The following is a 16,892-nucleotide window of genomic DNA, read 5'->3' as shown; positions in this document are numbered from 1 at the left end:
GATTTTATTTATATATATTTTAGAGCAAGGGGAAGGAGGGCCAAAGAGAGGAAGAGAAACATCAATGTGTGAGAGAAATACCAATAAGTTGCCTCTTGCATGCCCCCAACTAGGGACCTGGCCAACAACCCAGGCATGTACCCTGACTGGGAATTGAACCAATGACCTTTCAGTTCATAAGCCGACACTCAATCCACTGAGCCATACCAGCCAGGGCACAAGTGATATTCTTGCTTGTCATCTAATTATGGTTTATTTGAAGAGGATCTTCTGAGTTGACATTTCAGGAAGTGCACCCACTTTCCCTTTTCCAGTTGTACATCTAATTGACACACTGCACAGGCAGAGGAGTGGCTAAGAAATCAGATCAGGCTATCCCAGCATCTGAACTCCAATCTAGAGTCTTTCAGCCTTAAACAATAACAACAGAAGTACTTTCTATATATAGACAGAATTCAATGGCTTTTCCAGTTTGGGCAGAAGAAATTATGGGAACTTGGACTTTCATTCCCACTCAAGCTTTATTGGGGCTCATGGCATGAATATTGGTTCCTGTCAGCCAACAACCCAAATTGAACATATACCATATTTAGCACAGGACCTGATAAAGGACCCCACAGACATACAACCAAATGAGACCAGGGTCAGGCAGCAACTGACTGCGGATGACCGAGTACCTCCAGAGAGGCTATGTCATAGAGGTGGCATGGAGATAAGGCTTATTTCTTTGGATATTGTTATTCCTTTCTTCAAAGGAGGGTAGTACAGAGTTCAGTGTTGGCAGAGGGACGTAGATTTATGATGAAGTAAATTCCATCCAGTAACTTCGACTTCCCTTATTTGGCAACCTCATTTGTGCTATGGCTAGTGATATGTTGGGACAGGAACCAAGAAAGAAGCAAGAAAGTCCTCTAAGCCAGTTTGCATATTTACTTCAGAGAAGAGTCCTAGACAAGGTTTCCACTGGAGCCATAAGGACAGGAAAATAGAGCAGAAGACTCAGGTTCACCCACCTACTATTTTCCAGAGACTGAGTCTCCAGATGCCAAATAAGAAGTCATTAGGGCCCTAACTGGTGTGGTTTGGTTGGATGGGTGTCATCCCACAAAGCAAAAGGTCACTGGTTCAATTCTGAGTCAGGGCATATGCCTGGGTTACTGGTTCAGTTCCCGCTGGAGTGTGTACAAGAGGCAACTGGTCAATGTTTCTCACATTGATGTTTCTCTCCCTCTCTTTCTCCCTCACTTCCCCTCTCCCTAAAAATAAATAAATAAAATATTTAAAAGTAAAAAAGTCATTAGGAAGGCATTTTATTCCTTTCTTATTATCATTAGGAATCATTATCCAAGGCTCAAAATTTCTCCTTGTTTTCATGACTTTGGGTTTGACGATCAAACCCCTTTTGAGCATTGCTGGTAAGTATGCTCCTAAGGACTTCCTCCCCCTTCCCCCCTTACCTTGAAGTGATGGCTATTTCTACTTGACACCATCCCACTGGCCCCCATCCCATTGTCATGTGTACACAAATGTCCTGTGCATCTGGGCTACTCTGTACTGTTCTAAATCATTAGCTGTAAAACAAAATCAAGAGATTATGTGTCAGCACTGACTTGTTTCTCTCTCATATCCCATCCTGATTGGGTATCACCTCCAACCCCATCCTCCACTCATTTGTGAAAGATGGCAAGGTTCTATTTATGCACAGCATGAAGCCACATAAGGGCCAAGTTGAAAGTGGAGTGAGTACATTCCAAGGGGGAAAGTTGGGGCCAAGTCGGGTAAGCTTGAAAGGATGCTGAGGTTGAAAATATCATTGTAATATATTCTCCCAGCTCACTCTTTATTGGAACATGAACTATCTCACCTGTGTTGCTGGTTTATCGGAGCTAGAGATAGTCCCAGAAGAATCCATTTTAAGCCTCCCATAGACTTAACAGAGTTCATCCTATGGATGCTAGGGGTTACTAGGGAATACTTAAGCTGTGTTTCCTGAACCTGTGGGACAAGCCATCTGGAAGTCATTTCTTACTAAGAGTGAGTTGATAGAGGCTAAAGCAACCTAGATAGGCAGGCCCTCTTTGCCAGGAAGATAAATTGAACTAATCTCTGTCTAGGACTCTCCTTCCTTCACAAAGCAGCCTTTAAATTACAGTTACTGTGTAATAAAGATTCCCCCCAGGATCCAGCCACCCCACATATCCTTTATGGGACTGTGTGGTAAAGAGAATAGGCTATATAATTAAACAAATCTTGCTTCTGTCTAGCCATGTGACTTTGAACACTAAACTTCTTTGAGTCTGTTTGCTCATCTATAAAATAAGAACAACAGTACTTTGCAAGCTATTGAAAAGGATTGGAAAGATGGAATGAAATTATGAATGCACAGTTCCTGGCATACAGAATGTGCTCAAAAGTTGGTAGCTATTACTTAGAGAGACCCCTGTCCTGGACCCTAAACTATAAAGGTATAACTCAGTGTTAATTGAGCTTGGTCAAAGGACCTTTCTGTTTGCCAAACTGTGAGCATGTTCAGTTCCAAGGAAAGCCCCACCATCTGGTTCTTTCTTTGGGTGTCCCTACTGAGAAAGAAAAGAGATCGCTACACTTTTCCATGACCCCAAGGCCAAATGAAATGCAAGTTGGCACCCTGTGGTTTCATGGCCACTAGCAGGGAATAAGAGTGGGGAAGAGGGCAAGAGCCTATGAAAGCAAGGTGCTAGGCATTGGAAACTCATTCATTTTTCTCTTTTCACGAGTTGAAAAATGCTGAGGATGAGGCCACATTGCAAACTTCTCTGAATGCCATGAATAAGGAGTTTGAAAAGCTGTCTGAGATTGACTGGATGAATTCAGTCCTTGTCCCAGAGGTATGTGAGCTGGGTACTGGGAACTAAAGGGAAGAGGGGTTCTTTGGTGTTCTACCTTTCTTTCCTTCTTTTTATTTTTTTATTTTTTTTTTTTGGTTTTACAATTACATTTTTCCCATTTTTCCCCCATTGCTCTCCCCCACCCAGCCCACACTTTCTCCCAAAAGTATATCCTTCCCTGTTGTCCATTTCCATGAGTCATTTATACAAATTCCTTGACTAAACCCTTCCCTTACTTATCCCCCTTCTCTCCCTCCCCCTTCCCCCTATTGACTGGTATTCTGCTCCTTGTCCTATTTAGTTCGTTTTTTTTTTTTTTTCTTTCTTTCTTTTATTTTTTGGTTTTTCAATTACAGTTGTCCCATTTTTTCCCCCATTGCTCCCCCCACCCAGCCCATCCCTTCTCCCACAATCATATCCCTCCCCGTTGTCCATATCCATGAGTCATTCATACACGTTCCTTGACTAGACCCTTCCCTTACTTATCCCCCTTCTCTCCCTCCCCCCTCCCCCCTACCGAATACTATTCTAGTCTTTGCCTATTTAGTTCATTTGTTTGTGTTGTTCTTTAGTTTCCTGTATTAGGTGATATCATATGGTATTTTTCTTTCTTTGCCTGGCTTATTTCACTAAGCATAATTCTCTCTAGTTCCAACATGTCGCAAATGGCAGGAGTTCCTTCTTTCTCTCTGCTACATAGTATTCCATTGGGAAAAGGTACCACAGTTTTTTGATCCACTCATCTACAGATGGGCACTTAGGCTGTTTTCAGCACTTAGCTATTATAAACAGGGCTACTATGAACATAGGGGTGCATAAGTTCTTTTTAATTAGGGTTTTAGGATTTTTCAGGTATAATCCTAGCAATGAAATGGCTGGTTCAAAAGGCAGTTCCATTTTTAGTTTTCTGAGGTAATTCCATACTGTTTTCCATAGTGGCTGCACCAGTCTGCATTCCCACCAAGAGTGCAGTAGGGTTCCCATTTCTCCACATCCTTGCCAGCACTTGTTGTTTGTTGATTTGTTGATGATGGACATTCTGACTGCTGTAAAGTAGTATCTCATTGTGGATTTTATTTGCATCTCCCTGATGGCTAATGATGTTGAGCATTTTTTCATGTGTCTATGGACCTTCTGTATGTCCTCTTCAGAGAAGTGTTTGTTCAGTTCCTTTGCCCATTTTTTAATCGGGTTGTTTGTTTTCTTGATATTGAGTCGTATAAGCTCTTTACATATTTTGGAGATCAGTCCCCTGTCTGTGATATCATTGGCAAATATGTTTTCCTATATGGATGGTTTCCTTTTCATCTTGCTGATGTTTTCTTTTGCTGAGCAGAAACTCTTTAGTTTGATGTAGTCCCAGTTGTTTATTTTTTGCTTTATTTGTCTCGCTTTAGCAGATGTACCCGTGAAAATATTGTTATGTGGGATATCTGAAATTTTCTTGCCTATGTTTTCCTCTAGGACTTTTATGGTGTCACTGCTTATATTTAAGTCTTTGATCCATCTTGAGTTTATTCTCATGTGTGGTGTAAGTTGGTGGTCTAGTTTCATTTTTTTTCACGTCCCTGTCCAGTTCTCCCAGCACCATTTGTTAAAGAGGCTCTTCTCACTCCATTTTATGTTCCTTCCTCCTTTATCAAATATTAGTTTACCATAAAGGCCTGGGTTTATTTCTGGGCTCTCTATTCTGTTCCACTGATCTATATGTCTGTTCTTATGCCAGTACCAGACTGTTTTGATCACAGTGGATTTGTAGTATTGTTTGATGTCTGGTATTGTGATTCCTTCTGCTGTGCTCTTCTGTCTCAAGATTGCTTTTGCTATTCGGGGTCTTTTTTGGTTCCATATGAATTTTTCCAGTATTTGTTCTAGGTCTGTGAAATATGTCATTGGTATTTTAATAGGAATTGCATTAAATCTGTAAATTGCTTTGGGTAGTATGGCCATTTTGATGATGTTGATTCTTCCCATCCAAGAACATGGTATTTGCTTCCACTTATTTGTACCTTCCTTAATTTCTTTCTTCAATGTTACATAATTTTCAGTGTACATGTCTTTTATCACTTTGGTTAAGTTTATTCCTAGGTAGTTTATTTTTCTTGTTGCTAGAGTAAATGGTATTTTCCTTTTTGTCTCTGTCTCTGATATTTTATTGTTGGTGTAGAGAAATGCCTTAGATTTCTGTATATTTATTTTGTATTTTCCTATTTTGCCAAATTTGCTTATTATATTGAGTAGTCTTTTAGTGGACTTTATAGGGTTTTCTAGGTATACTATCATGTCATCTGCATATCATGATAGTTTTACTTCTTCTTTACCTATTTGGATACCTTTTCTTTCTTTTTCTTGTGTGATTGCTGTGGCTAGGACTTCCAACACTAAGTTGAATAGGAGTGGAGAGAGTGGACAGCCTTGTCTAGTTTCTGAGTTCAGGGGGAATGCTTTCAGTTTTTGTCCATTGAGTATGATGTTGGCCTCGGGTTTCTTGTATATGGCCTTTATTATGTTGAGGCATGCTCCCTCTGTTCCCATTTTGCTGAGTATTTTCATCATAAATGGGTGTTGTACTTTATCAAATGCTTTTTCTGCATCTATTGATATGATCATGTGATTTTTGTCTTTCATTCTGTTTAGGTGATGTATTATATTTATTGCTTTGCGAATATTAAACCATCCTTGCATCCCTGGGATGAATTTCACTTGATCATGGTATATGATCTTTTTGACGTATTGCTGGATCCTGTTTGCCAATATTTTATTGAGGACTTTAGCATGCATGTTCATCAGTGATATTGGCTTGTAGTTTTCTTTCTTTGTTGTGTCTTGACCTGGTTTTGGGATTAGGGTAATACTGGCTTCATAGAAAGAGTTTGGGATTTTTTCCTCTTCTTGGATTTTTTTGGAATAGTTTGAGGAGGGTAGGAGTTAGTTCTTCCCTATATGTTTTGTAAAATTCGCCTGTGAAGCCATCTGGTCCAGAGCTTTTGTGTGCAGGGAAATTTTTGATTACTGTTTCAATTTCTTTCTTAGTTATTGGTCTGTTGAGACTTTCCACTTCTTCTTGATTCAGTTTTGGAAGGTTATATGTTTCTAGGAATTTGTCCATTTCTTCTAGGTTGTCAAATTTCTTGTCATACAGTTGTTTGTAGTAATTTCTTACAATTGTTTGTATTTCTGTGGTATCAGTCATGATTTCTCCTCTTTCATTTCTGATTTTGTTTATTTGGGTCTTCTCTCTTTTTTTCTTGATTAGTCTGGCTTCAGGCTTGTCAATTTTGCTTATTTTTTTTTGAAGAACCAGCTCCTAGTTCATTGATCTTTTGAATTGTTTGTTTAGTCTCTATGTCATTTAATTCTGCTCTGATCTTGATGCTTTCCTTCCTTCTTCTTGCCCTAGGTTTTGTTTGTTGTTGTTCTAGTTCTTGTAGCTGTAGGGTTAGACTTTTTATTTGAGATTCTTCTATCCTTTTCAGGTATGTCAGTATTGCTATGAACTTCCCTCTTAGGACTGCTTTTGCTGTGTCCCATAGGTTTTGGGCTGTTGTGTGTTCATTATCATTAGTTTCCAGAAATTTCTTAATTTTTTCTTTGATATTATTGTAAATCCAGTCATTATTTAATAGCATGTTATTCATTCTCTATGAGTTTCGGTGTCTTTGATTTTTTTTCTCTGAGGTTGATTTTTAGTTTCAAGGCATTGTGGTCTTAAAAAAATGCTTGATATTATTTCAATTTTCTTGAATTTGTTGAGGTTGTTTTGTGTCCTATCATGTGGTCTATCTTTGAAAATGTCCCATGTGCATTTGAAAAGAATGTATATTTTGTTTCTTTGGGGTGAAAAGTTTTATATGTATCAGTTAAGTGCATGTGGTTTAGTGTGTTGTTCAATGCCTGTATATCCTTGGTGTTTCTTTGCTTCGAAGATCTGTCTATTGTTGATAATGGAGTGTCAAAGTCCCCTACTATGAGTGTGTTGTTGTTAATATCCTTCTTGTGGTCTTCTAGTATTTTCTTTATGTATTTTGGTGCTCCTATGTTGGGTGCATATATGTTTATCAGTGTTATATGTTCTTGATGGATTGTTCCTTTAAGTATTATGAAATGCCCTTCTTTGTCTCTTTTTATTGCTCTTGCTTTGAAATCCGTTTTGTCTGATATGAGGACTGCTACCCCATCTTTTCTTTTCATATTCCTTTGCTTGGAATACTTTTTTGTATCCCTTTACTTTCAGTCTATGTAAATCCTTTGTTTGAGGTGTGTTTCTTGTAGATAGCAAATATGTGGGTCCTGTTTTCTTATCCATTCTGTTACCCTATGTCTTTTAATTGGAGCATTTAATCCACTTACATTTAAGGTTATTATTGACACGTATTTATTAATTTCTTTTTGTACCTGTGTTCCTCTCCTCTTTTTTACTTCTTTTTCTTAAAACATTCCCTTTAGCATGTCTTGCAATGCTGGTTTGGTGGAGATGTATTCTTTTAGTCTTTCTTTGTCTGGGAAACTCGTTATTTCACCTTCCATTTTGAATGAGAGCCTTGCTGGGTAGAGTAGTATTGGTTGTAGACCTTTGTTTTTCATTGCTTGAAATATTTTTGATCATTCCCTTCTGGCTTGTAGTGTTTCTGTTGAGAAATCGGTTGATAGCCTTTCCGGAGCTCCCTTGTGTGTTAGTTTCTGTTTTTCTCTTGCTGCTTTTAGGATTCTCTCTTTGTCTTTGAATGTTGCAATTTTAATTATGATGTGCCTTGGAGTGGGTTCTTTGGGGTTCCTCTTCATTGGAATTGTCTATGCTTCCTGAACCTGCATAACTTTTTCTCTCATCAGGTAGGGAAAATTTTCTGTCATTATTTCTCCTATCAGCTTTTCTATTCCTCGTTCCTTTTCTTCTCCCTCTTTAATTCCGATGATTTGGATGTTGTTCTTCCTCATGCTGTCCTGTAATTCCCTTACATCTTCTTCGTACTTTTTCAATCTTTTTTTATTTTGTTGTATTGTCTGGGAATTTTTTTCTGCATTGTCCTCTAACTCACTAATCCGATCTTTTGCTTTGTTTAGTCTGCTTTTGACTGATTCTACTGTGCTTTTCAGTTCAGAGATTGTATTCTTCAGTTCTTCCTGGTTCTTGTTAATAGTTTCTATGTCCTTTTTTGTGCTGGTGTAGTTCTCCATAAGTTCCCTGTAATTTTCTAGGAGCTGTTGGTATCTTCCTTGGAGGTTGTCGTAGTTGTTTTTGAGGTTGTCGAGTATATTGAGCTTCTTCACCACCATTGTTTTGAATTCCATGCCTGACATTTGGGCTATGTCTATTCCATCTACCTCTCTTTCTGGGGATTCCTCTTTTCTTTTCATTGAGAAGTTGTTTCTGCATCTTACCATGTTGGATTCTTCTTGTTTTTGTTTTTTAGATTTGTCTGCTTTGACATCCCACCTTTGTGGTATGAGATTCTTTATAGGAGATCTGGGGGTTTCAGTGGTGCAGTCTCTTTGATCTCCTGAGCCTGATGTCCTTGGGGTACCCTTTATGTCGTTTGATTTTGCTGTCTGGTTATATTTCAGATGATCTTTGGTTGGATCTTCCTTCTGGCTAGTTGATTGAGAATCACTCTATTCGCTTTGTCTCGAGTTCTTTTTTGGAGATGCTCTTAAAAACATAAACAGCCCTGGCTGCTGTGGCTCAGTGGATTGAGCATCGGCCTGCGAGCCAAGTGTCGCTAGTTCTATTACCTGTCAGGGCACATTACTAGGTTGCACATCAGGTCCCCAGTTAGGGGTGCGAGTGAGAGGCAACCACACAGTGGAAAAAAAAAAAAACATAAACACACAGCCCAGGCAGGAAACCCACACCCTCAAAAATATCTCCCACCCTCTATCCCGCTATCGTCAGCCAATGAGCCAGTATTAATATAAATGTAAAGAGATTAGAGCTTTTATACTATATGAAGAATAGATAAGGGTTGTTTTTAAGGAGGAAAAATATGATTTGTGAGAGAGGTGATGATAGATTAATAATAGTAGCAAGTAGTGTTGAGACTATGCATGAAAGTAGGTAATATTTACATTGTATGTTAATAATAATAAGAGAAAAGGAGGGAAGAATGCAGAATATAGTAAGAAAGTGGGATTGTATAGTATTAGATTTATATAGTAGTTATATTCTATTTATTTATTGTGAAAGGGAGGCTAAACTAGACAGACAAACAAATAAACAAAAATTAAAGAGGAAGGATGAGAAAGAGAGAGTCTATGAAACAAATTAAAAATATAGTTCTTTAAGAAAAAAATTAAAAAAGTAAAAAGTAAAATTAAATTTAAAATTAAAATTAAGAAATTTAAAAAATTAAAATAAAATAAAATACAAATTAAAAAGCTAAAATAAAAATTTTTAAATATATAAAAGGAAAGTTTTTACTCAGTTCAGCCTTTGTGTGTCGTCTTCTTTTTCTGGATCCACAGCTGGTCTAATGAGGCAGGCCAGAGGTTCTTGTTCCTTGCAGCAGCAGTGTGCGCACACGGTGGCCGGCGTGTTCCTTTGGCAGCTATTGGAGCCGTCCGAGGTGCTTTTCGTGTGCACCCATGCACGCTCAACGTGGTCTGAGTGGTAGCCTCAGGCCTGCGGAGCCCCCCAGGAGTTGGTCTCTCGCCTCTTGGGGTGGGGCCACGGACACTTGTGCACAGTGAAAGTGAGCGTATGTGAGTTGCTGCCACCCGCTGTTCCAGCGCCAAAGCCGCCTGCCATTCCCACACTGCAGCCACCCGCCATTCCCACACCCACTTGGGTGGGCACAAGCAGAGCCTGCGCAAGTGGTCTGCGCTCCAGCGTGGCGCCCACTGGAGCTGGCCAAGGGTGTCTGTGCACAGTCTTCTGCATGCCCAGCGGGCCCTTCCTGCACCCATTGGGACACTGATCTTATGTCTGTTGAGGTGTGTCCGAGGGGCACCTGGACACGCAGCCCCATACAGCTGGGTCAGTGAATGAGGGCACTTCCCTGTGCGCGCCCGTGCAACCCAAGGGGAGGGTTGGGGAGTGGGCGAGTGCACTTCTGTGCCTGTGCTCTTCAAGAATGTTCTGTCACCCCCCAACCTTTCCTCCCCTCTCCGCAGTTCACAAGGAAAAATATAAAGGAAAATCACATTCTCACATGCCACAGCAGTGTGCTGTTTCTTGTCTTTCAGCGCCAGATGCCAACTGACCCAGTCCTTTCTCTGCCAGCGGGCAGAGATCCGCTCTTCTCCCGATTCCTCTCTGGGGAAGCTTGTGGTCACCAAAAAGCCTTTGTGTGCTTCCAGCTGCAGCTCAAGTTGCAACCCCAATCAGAAATCCCATCTTGTCCCTTTTTCCTCTGCTACCCTCACCAAACAGGTCGCCCCCAGATGGTTTTCTCTAATGCAGCAGAGCCAAGGCTTGACTCCTGCCAGTGTCTAGCTGCTCACCGAGATGTTCTTTCTGCAATTAGCCCAAACTACAGCCAGAAAACGCAGCCTCCCCTCACTCCTCCACTGTCTTTTCACAAATCAGTGTTCTACCTTTCTATGTAGGCCAGCACAGTGACTGGTGTAGCAGAAGGGAGGCCAGTAGTGGCTTTCGGCCTGAGCTTAATGGAGCCTCCTTCTCCCATCTCCTCATCATAAGCAGACAAGATAAGACAGATAGTACATTGAAAACTTAGATGACCAAGGGAAATTTACCAGAAAGAAGAACTATTCTGTGACAGGAGATGATTGGAAAAGAATAAGCAAGTTTGCTTTTTTTTTTTTTTTTTTTTTTTGTGCTGTTCTCCTGGCTGCAATTCTCCCTCCCTGCTCAGTACCTGCTACCAGGACTGAATTTTCATCTGGTACAAATCATTGTGACCATACTAGTTATTTATAGCCAACTTCTGTTCTAAATGGTTGGTTCCCAGGCCTTACTACTATTTAAATCTTCCAAATATCACCTCTCTCTGCTGCTTATTGTCCACTCCTCTGGGAGCATAGTAGACTCTCCAGTGTCTTCCTCTGGCAGGTGTGTGCCATAAAAGCAAATTCAGCATGCCAGTAGTAGCTACAGTATAGCTGTAGGGAACATTGTCATTTTTGGACAGCTTTGAGTACTTTCCTGAGATAAAAAAATAATAATCTCATTTAGTAAATCAAATGACCCCAAAATACCCACTTATCACTAGATAAACTACTCCCTTTGTGATCTGACAGGGGTTTTCATTAAATTTCTTCACCATGGAATGGCTCCTTTCAAACTGTAGGAATCCCTGGCTCCCCTACTCATGATACCTATTTCTGTCTTCATAAACTAATTAAATGCATGTTGTGGGCAAGCCACACATGGATGTTTGGACTAGTGCAGCAGTCAGTCTACCATTTAACAGAAAAAGCCATATACAAATTCGGATGTTAAAGGATTTAATAACTTTCTCATAAGCCTTTGCTGCTCTTCATCAGTAGCCCTCTGGGAGGGGAAAACATGCTGTTATGCAAAAAAGGAAGCAAACTCTTGTAGCATCCTATTTCTCTTATTACTTGGTGCAGCTGTATCTTGCCAAGCTCCAGAACTAAGCAACTGGTCTGGATACTGAGAGAAATGAGAAAAACTGTCCATGGTCTTAGATCTCAGTATGTGAGATGGCCTGGCCTGGGACATATGAGTCTTTTCTGGGTTTCAGTATTACCATAAAGGTGAAGAAGTAAAGTTCAAAAGAAGAGTAGAGTGGATTGAAATAAATCCAGGAAAATGTTGCTCATTCATGTGTCAGTCATCTTCCTCACCTTAAGGCCACAAAAGATTCAGATTTAGCTTGGCAGGAAAAGCAATAGGAGAGTGAGTTGTTCATTGGTCTTTCCAAGGCTTTGGCTGAGGGGCAAGGTCCTGTGCCCTTCCTTAAGATTTTTTTCTCAAAGGCAATTCTGAAGGTCCTTGTATGTTGCCTAGAGGAGAGAGGGTAAGTGGGAACCAAAGCAGGAAAAGGACAGATTTCTACTCTTCTAATGAAGGGATCAGAGGCATACATAATATCGAAGAGAAGAAAACCCCAAAGTTTCTTGGAATGTATTTGGTTGGACTTTCTGGCAACAGAATTTACCTTGGAATAATGTTTTACTGAGACTAGTAGTAAAACAAGCACACTTTAGCAGGAGTGAGAGGACTGGGAGGCTAAGCTATAATTAAAAAGCTTTTGTGATCTATATAGCAGAGAAGCCACATTCATAATTAAGAGCTATGTGTAAAGAACCTTCTTTACATTCCAGACAAGGAAGCAGGTGGTCTGCGAGGTCTATTTTGATACTCATCTCTACAAAAGGGGTAAAAATAGCCACCTTGCAAGGTTGTTTTGGAGCTTATGTGAGAACATTAAAATGTCTAGCCAGGCACCTGGCACAGAGTAGAATCTTGGTAAAGAATAGTTGCCTTCTTAAGACATAGGACTAGTAGTTAAGGGTGTCTCTCACACCTGGATAGATAGTAGATCTAGCTGCTTTCTGCAGCCATTCTTTCTCATAATCTTGCCAGGTCTCAAGGAATTTTATGAATGTTAGGCAACTAAAATTTTGACCTTCCTCTTGCTGTGCCTTCCCAGGAAGAATCTTCAGACAATGACAGTAGAATCCTCAGATTGAAAGTTAAGTTCCCCAAGTTGAGGAAGAAGCTAAAAGAGGAAGACAAGCCTAAATCAGGCCAAGGAGTCCAGGGTTTTATTGGTAAGTCTCCCCCACAGGGATAGGGGTCATGAAGCCCTCTCTGGCAGCCCTGGTACTTCCCAGGGACCTGAAACTCCAATTAGAAATGTTCACAGGTATGGTGGTGATGGAGGAGGAGGCTGGCCAACAGCCAAATTTAGGCAGCACTGATCAGTCCCTTGGATAAGGTGTGAATTAGAAAGTGATATGAACACTGGCAGGGGGTAAACCTGAGAAGGAACTTGCTGTGTGGTCTCTATGATATAGATAGCTGAAGAGAAAAATGATAACAGGCAGTTACTTTTCTGCTTTCCCCATTCCTATCCTGAGTTGATAAGTATGGCACAATAATCATTCTTCAATCTCTCTCCCAGTCAAATACAGCTATAAAATTTTAGTCCTGCTCCAGGAAACAATATTATTTGATACGGGTTGAAGGTGTCAGTGCTGGGTGCCTGCCTACAGGATCAGTAACAGGTTCCATGACCTATCTAAATATTTTTATTCCTGTTACAATAAGTCCCTGGAAATATAAAATCTGTTGCATTATTTGAATTTTTGTTCCATCCTATCTTCAAAATTGGGCTTATGCCAATTGATGTGTCAATGGGGCTAAAAACAAGATTCTCTTAGAGCTGTCAGTTATGCCAATTCTGATACCAATGGCCTCTCTTAAATTTTGGGTCTAGATAACTTGGAAGCTTGAGAGCTATAGCAATAGTAGACATGGGGGATAAGGGATGGACATGGAACATGTCAATTTGTTTTGTTTTTGAAAACATGTGAGTTGGCACAAATGCTGAGAGAATCTCCTGAACCAGATTGTGTTTTCTCAAGTTTAGTTCATCGTGTTTAACTCCATAAGAATCTGACCATTGGAAGACGATGGTATTTGAGTCTTTCTGAAGTTCCATGGATTTTGGGGTTCTGAGAATTCATTCCATTTGTGTTTGGCTCACATGGTGTCAGCTAGTTTTCTTGGATGGTTCAGTTATGGTTGGTACAATAGAAACAAAACAGTCTGTCTCCTAACTGACTCTTTGTTTGCTCTCTTTAGGATCCATACATTGGGGCATCTGGCAATGTGCTAACCTCATTATTTCTATTACTGTTTTTTCTCTGAAGGAAATTTGTGGCATCGCAGATATCGTGAAGATAAAGGAAAAGATGATGACCCTCCAACATCATCAAGGTCTCAACTGTAGCCCTTGAAGGCCGGAAGGAGAATTCACATTTAGAATTCTACTAAAAAACTCTCAAAACCTCAATACAGACTATTTTAAATTATTTCAGAACAAACATGCGCACCACTAAGAAAGATTCTCCAATTCTTTACACTAATACATTTTTCCTGGACTCAACCAGGTCTCCTTAGAGGTTTACATCATCTCATTGGCCAAATATTTCTGCTCTGAGTTGTCTTATTCAGCTCTCCTTCTCTTTGTGCAGCTTGAGCAAGTACAGCATTTAATTCGGATAAGTTCTTTATGAATGGCCTGGGATCTACAAAGGATTCAAGTGAGTTCACCTCTTCAGGGAGTTTGGGACTGGTTTTCTCTAACAGAGAAACTGCTGATGCTAGGGAATGAATGAAAGAAATACTCTCAGGGAGATAAAGAAGAGGAGTCGGGATAGCCAGTTGCAACTTGAAACTTCAGGGGGTCTCTTCTGGTTGGCTTATTAAAATGAGAATGAGGTCCTGTGGGTTTGTCCATTTGCCTATTACAATGATCATGTGAAATCACTCCTTGTAGATGTGGTGACTGCTCTCTCTGCAAATTTTCCTCTTCCCCTGTGTGCATGTATATCTTTGCACATGTCCAGGTGGTATTCTGATGGCTGTGTGGGCCCATTGGTTGGAATTCACCCCAATGGCAGCCATACAGGATCCCTTTCTACTGCCTTGATCCTAGCTTGCATGCTTCCACGGAGTGTTTGCCTGCATTCTTGCTGGATTTTTAATTCAATGTTTTGCCACTGTGCTGCAGTATAGATTATGTATAGAGACATAAAGATGTGTGTGTGTTTGTGTATATATATATATATATATATATATATATATATATATATTTTTAAGAGCTGAGACTACAACTTGACCTCTAAATGATTCTATAGTTTATTCTGCTAACCCAGGAATCCCTCCCCATGCTGATCCCATCCCCTACTCCCATTACTCTACATACACATGCACATATACACACACATATGCACACACACGCACACACCTCTACCAACTGCCCCAGTTATTGGTGGAACTTCTAGTCTTTTGGTGCATTTTCAGCCTCTTTAAAGTGGCTGGAATCTACCTATAGCCCAGCTGATTCTTGACGCCCCCTTAAAATTCTGAGCCAGGCCATGGAAAGAACAAAACACCAATGCCCTAGAGAAGGGGGCTAAGCTGTCACGCTGTGTTGTCTCCCTTCTCCAATACAAAGACCAGATGGAGCAACCAGGCCTTGAGCTCTGTGACTTAAGATGCCTAAGCTAGGGACCATCTGACAATCAAGTAACAGCCTAGGCCCTTCCCCATCAGCTCTATCTTGGCTTGCATCTTCTAGACAGGCTGTTGGGTCAGTCCCCAAATAATCTTTGAGTTTCCTCTCTTGCTCTTTCCCTTGAGTACAGAGGGACATTCAGAGTGACTAGAAAGAAAATGGGCCTGGGAAAACAGAAGCTAAGAACCTCTGCTTCTCTCATGTTTCTTCCTAATTTATCATGAAAACAAACTGCTAAAATTGTTCCCAATCCCAATTAGCATCTTTTCAGTGCTCATTCCCAGTCAGGCAAACCTAATCAAACTCCAGTGTCCAGAGAGGTTCTCTCTAGTCTGCCTTGTATTCCCCACCCCACCCTCAAGTCACACCTTTAGGTAAGTGTCCCTTCCCACTTATCAAAAGAAAGCCAGAAAACTGGCCTCTCCCTACTTCTAAAATTTAGTGTGCTCAATTACCTGACTCTGTCCAGGCTGGATCATCAAGGTGCACAATTCAGACTCCAAGCACTGGTTCTCTACTCTGAAATTCCACCAGCCCACTTAAACCAGCCACCTGTGTTCCACTTCTGCAGGGATGAGGAGAAAAATACTAACAAGGGGATAGTCCCCAAATGTATGATTGCTGTGCCAGACAAATTAAGAAGTTCTAGCTCTACAACTTCAGAAGAATGTTAATGAAAAAAGATAAAACATTGAAAACTTACTTAAGCATCAGCATATGTTAACTTACTGTACATATTTAAGGGGCTTTCCCTGCATTATTCCTTCATCCCAGGAGGAGGTATTAGATTAACTCAGCAAGGTCACCATTACAGCCTAACTTGGCTCCTCTGTGGCTGCACATTAATTCCTGCACACACACTCACAGAGTTGGGAACCAAGTTGCATTGTTCTTAGAAGAAAAATTATCAAAATGGAAATTTTCAAAATGAGCAAATTTAAGGAAACAGAAGGAAGTCCTGGGAGAGTAGCCTTATCTGGGCAATGCCTAAGCAGGGCTCTGTCTTCTAATTCTGTTTTTCACTGATGATAGTAAACTATAATAGGACTCCAACTCTTATACTTAATTTACTGACTTAAAAAATGTCTTTCTACACTGTAATACTACTGTTGTTCTGTTGTACCACCTGAATTCCCTTTCACCCACCCTGAGCCAGAATGATATTGAACAAAACCACATGGATTTGAGGTTGGAGTAAACTCATGGAGAAGAATTGATAGGTGATTAAGCCTAGAAGGAGGTGTGGCTTGCTCAATCCCTTGGTTACCTTCTAACCTGCTTAGTTACCAGTTCCTTGCCCAAAAGGAAGACAGCTTGCTGAGCACCTGTTCTTTCATGCATTAACCTGCAAACAAAGAAAGGAATGGTGATCTCTTTCTCAAGGGAGTTGGCTTAGCCTCTGGATGCATAAGCTGCTGTCAGGACTTCATTATTAACTACTTGCAGTAATACAATTGCTTGGGTGATGGAACCAGACACCAAATACCCATCTCAATTATGTTCAGAGATGCTATTAAGAACAAAAGTCCTGGGGTTTGGTTGCATCTTTGGTGGCACTTTCTGAGGGGCCGATTGAGTGGGCAATTCCTGGCCAGAACATTGGGGAAGGAAAACACCTAGAGACTTGGACTGCCATCAATTGCTTCTGGTGTCAGAAGCTATCAGCCCTCTCTCCAAAAAGGGCCTGTGCTGTGTCCAAAAGGGCAGGAGTAGAATAAGGAAGAGATTTTCAACTTAATAAATTAGGTTAAAGGTTGATCAGAAGAAACAGTTGGGGTCAACATAATCTTCCCTCAGGGCACAAGTAGAATAATTTTAGTTTCATAAGAGGCAGAAACTAATCAAGGCAACCAAA

The 16,892-nt window shown here is 40.6% G+C and overlaps 1 protein-coding gene across 1 annotated transcript in view; it reads left to right on the top strand.

The window, feature by feature from the left end:
- Nucleotides 1–13,747, top strand: part of DGKK (diacylglycerol kinase kappa) — a 147,744-nt gene extending 133,997 nt beyond the window's left edge. Inside the window, exons 26-28 of the mRNA XM_090265033.1 lie at nt 2,757–2,867; nt 12,443–12,563; nt 13,668–13,747. Of these exons, the coding sequence (XP_090121159.1) occupies nt 2,757–2,867; nt 12,443–12,563; nt 13,668–13,747 (312 nt within the window). The remainder of the gene's footprint in view (nt 1–2,756; nt 2,868–12,442; nt 12,564–13,667) is intronic.
- The last annotated feature ends 3,145 nt before the right edge of the window (nt 13,748–16,892 follow it).

This window comes from Furipterus horrens, unplaced genomic scaffold, assembly GCF_987537825.1.
Source record: "Furipterus horrens unplaced genomic scaffold, mFurHor1.1.pri manual_scaffold_17, whole genome shotgun sequence".
NCBI lineage: Eukaryota > Metazoa > Chordata > Mammalia > Chiroptera > Furipteridae > Furipterus > Furipterus horrens.
This window is presented reverse-complemented; position numbering and strand designations above follow the sequence as displayed.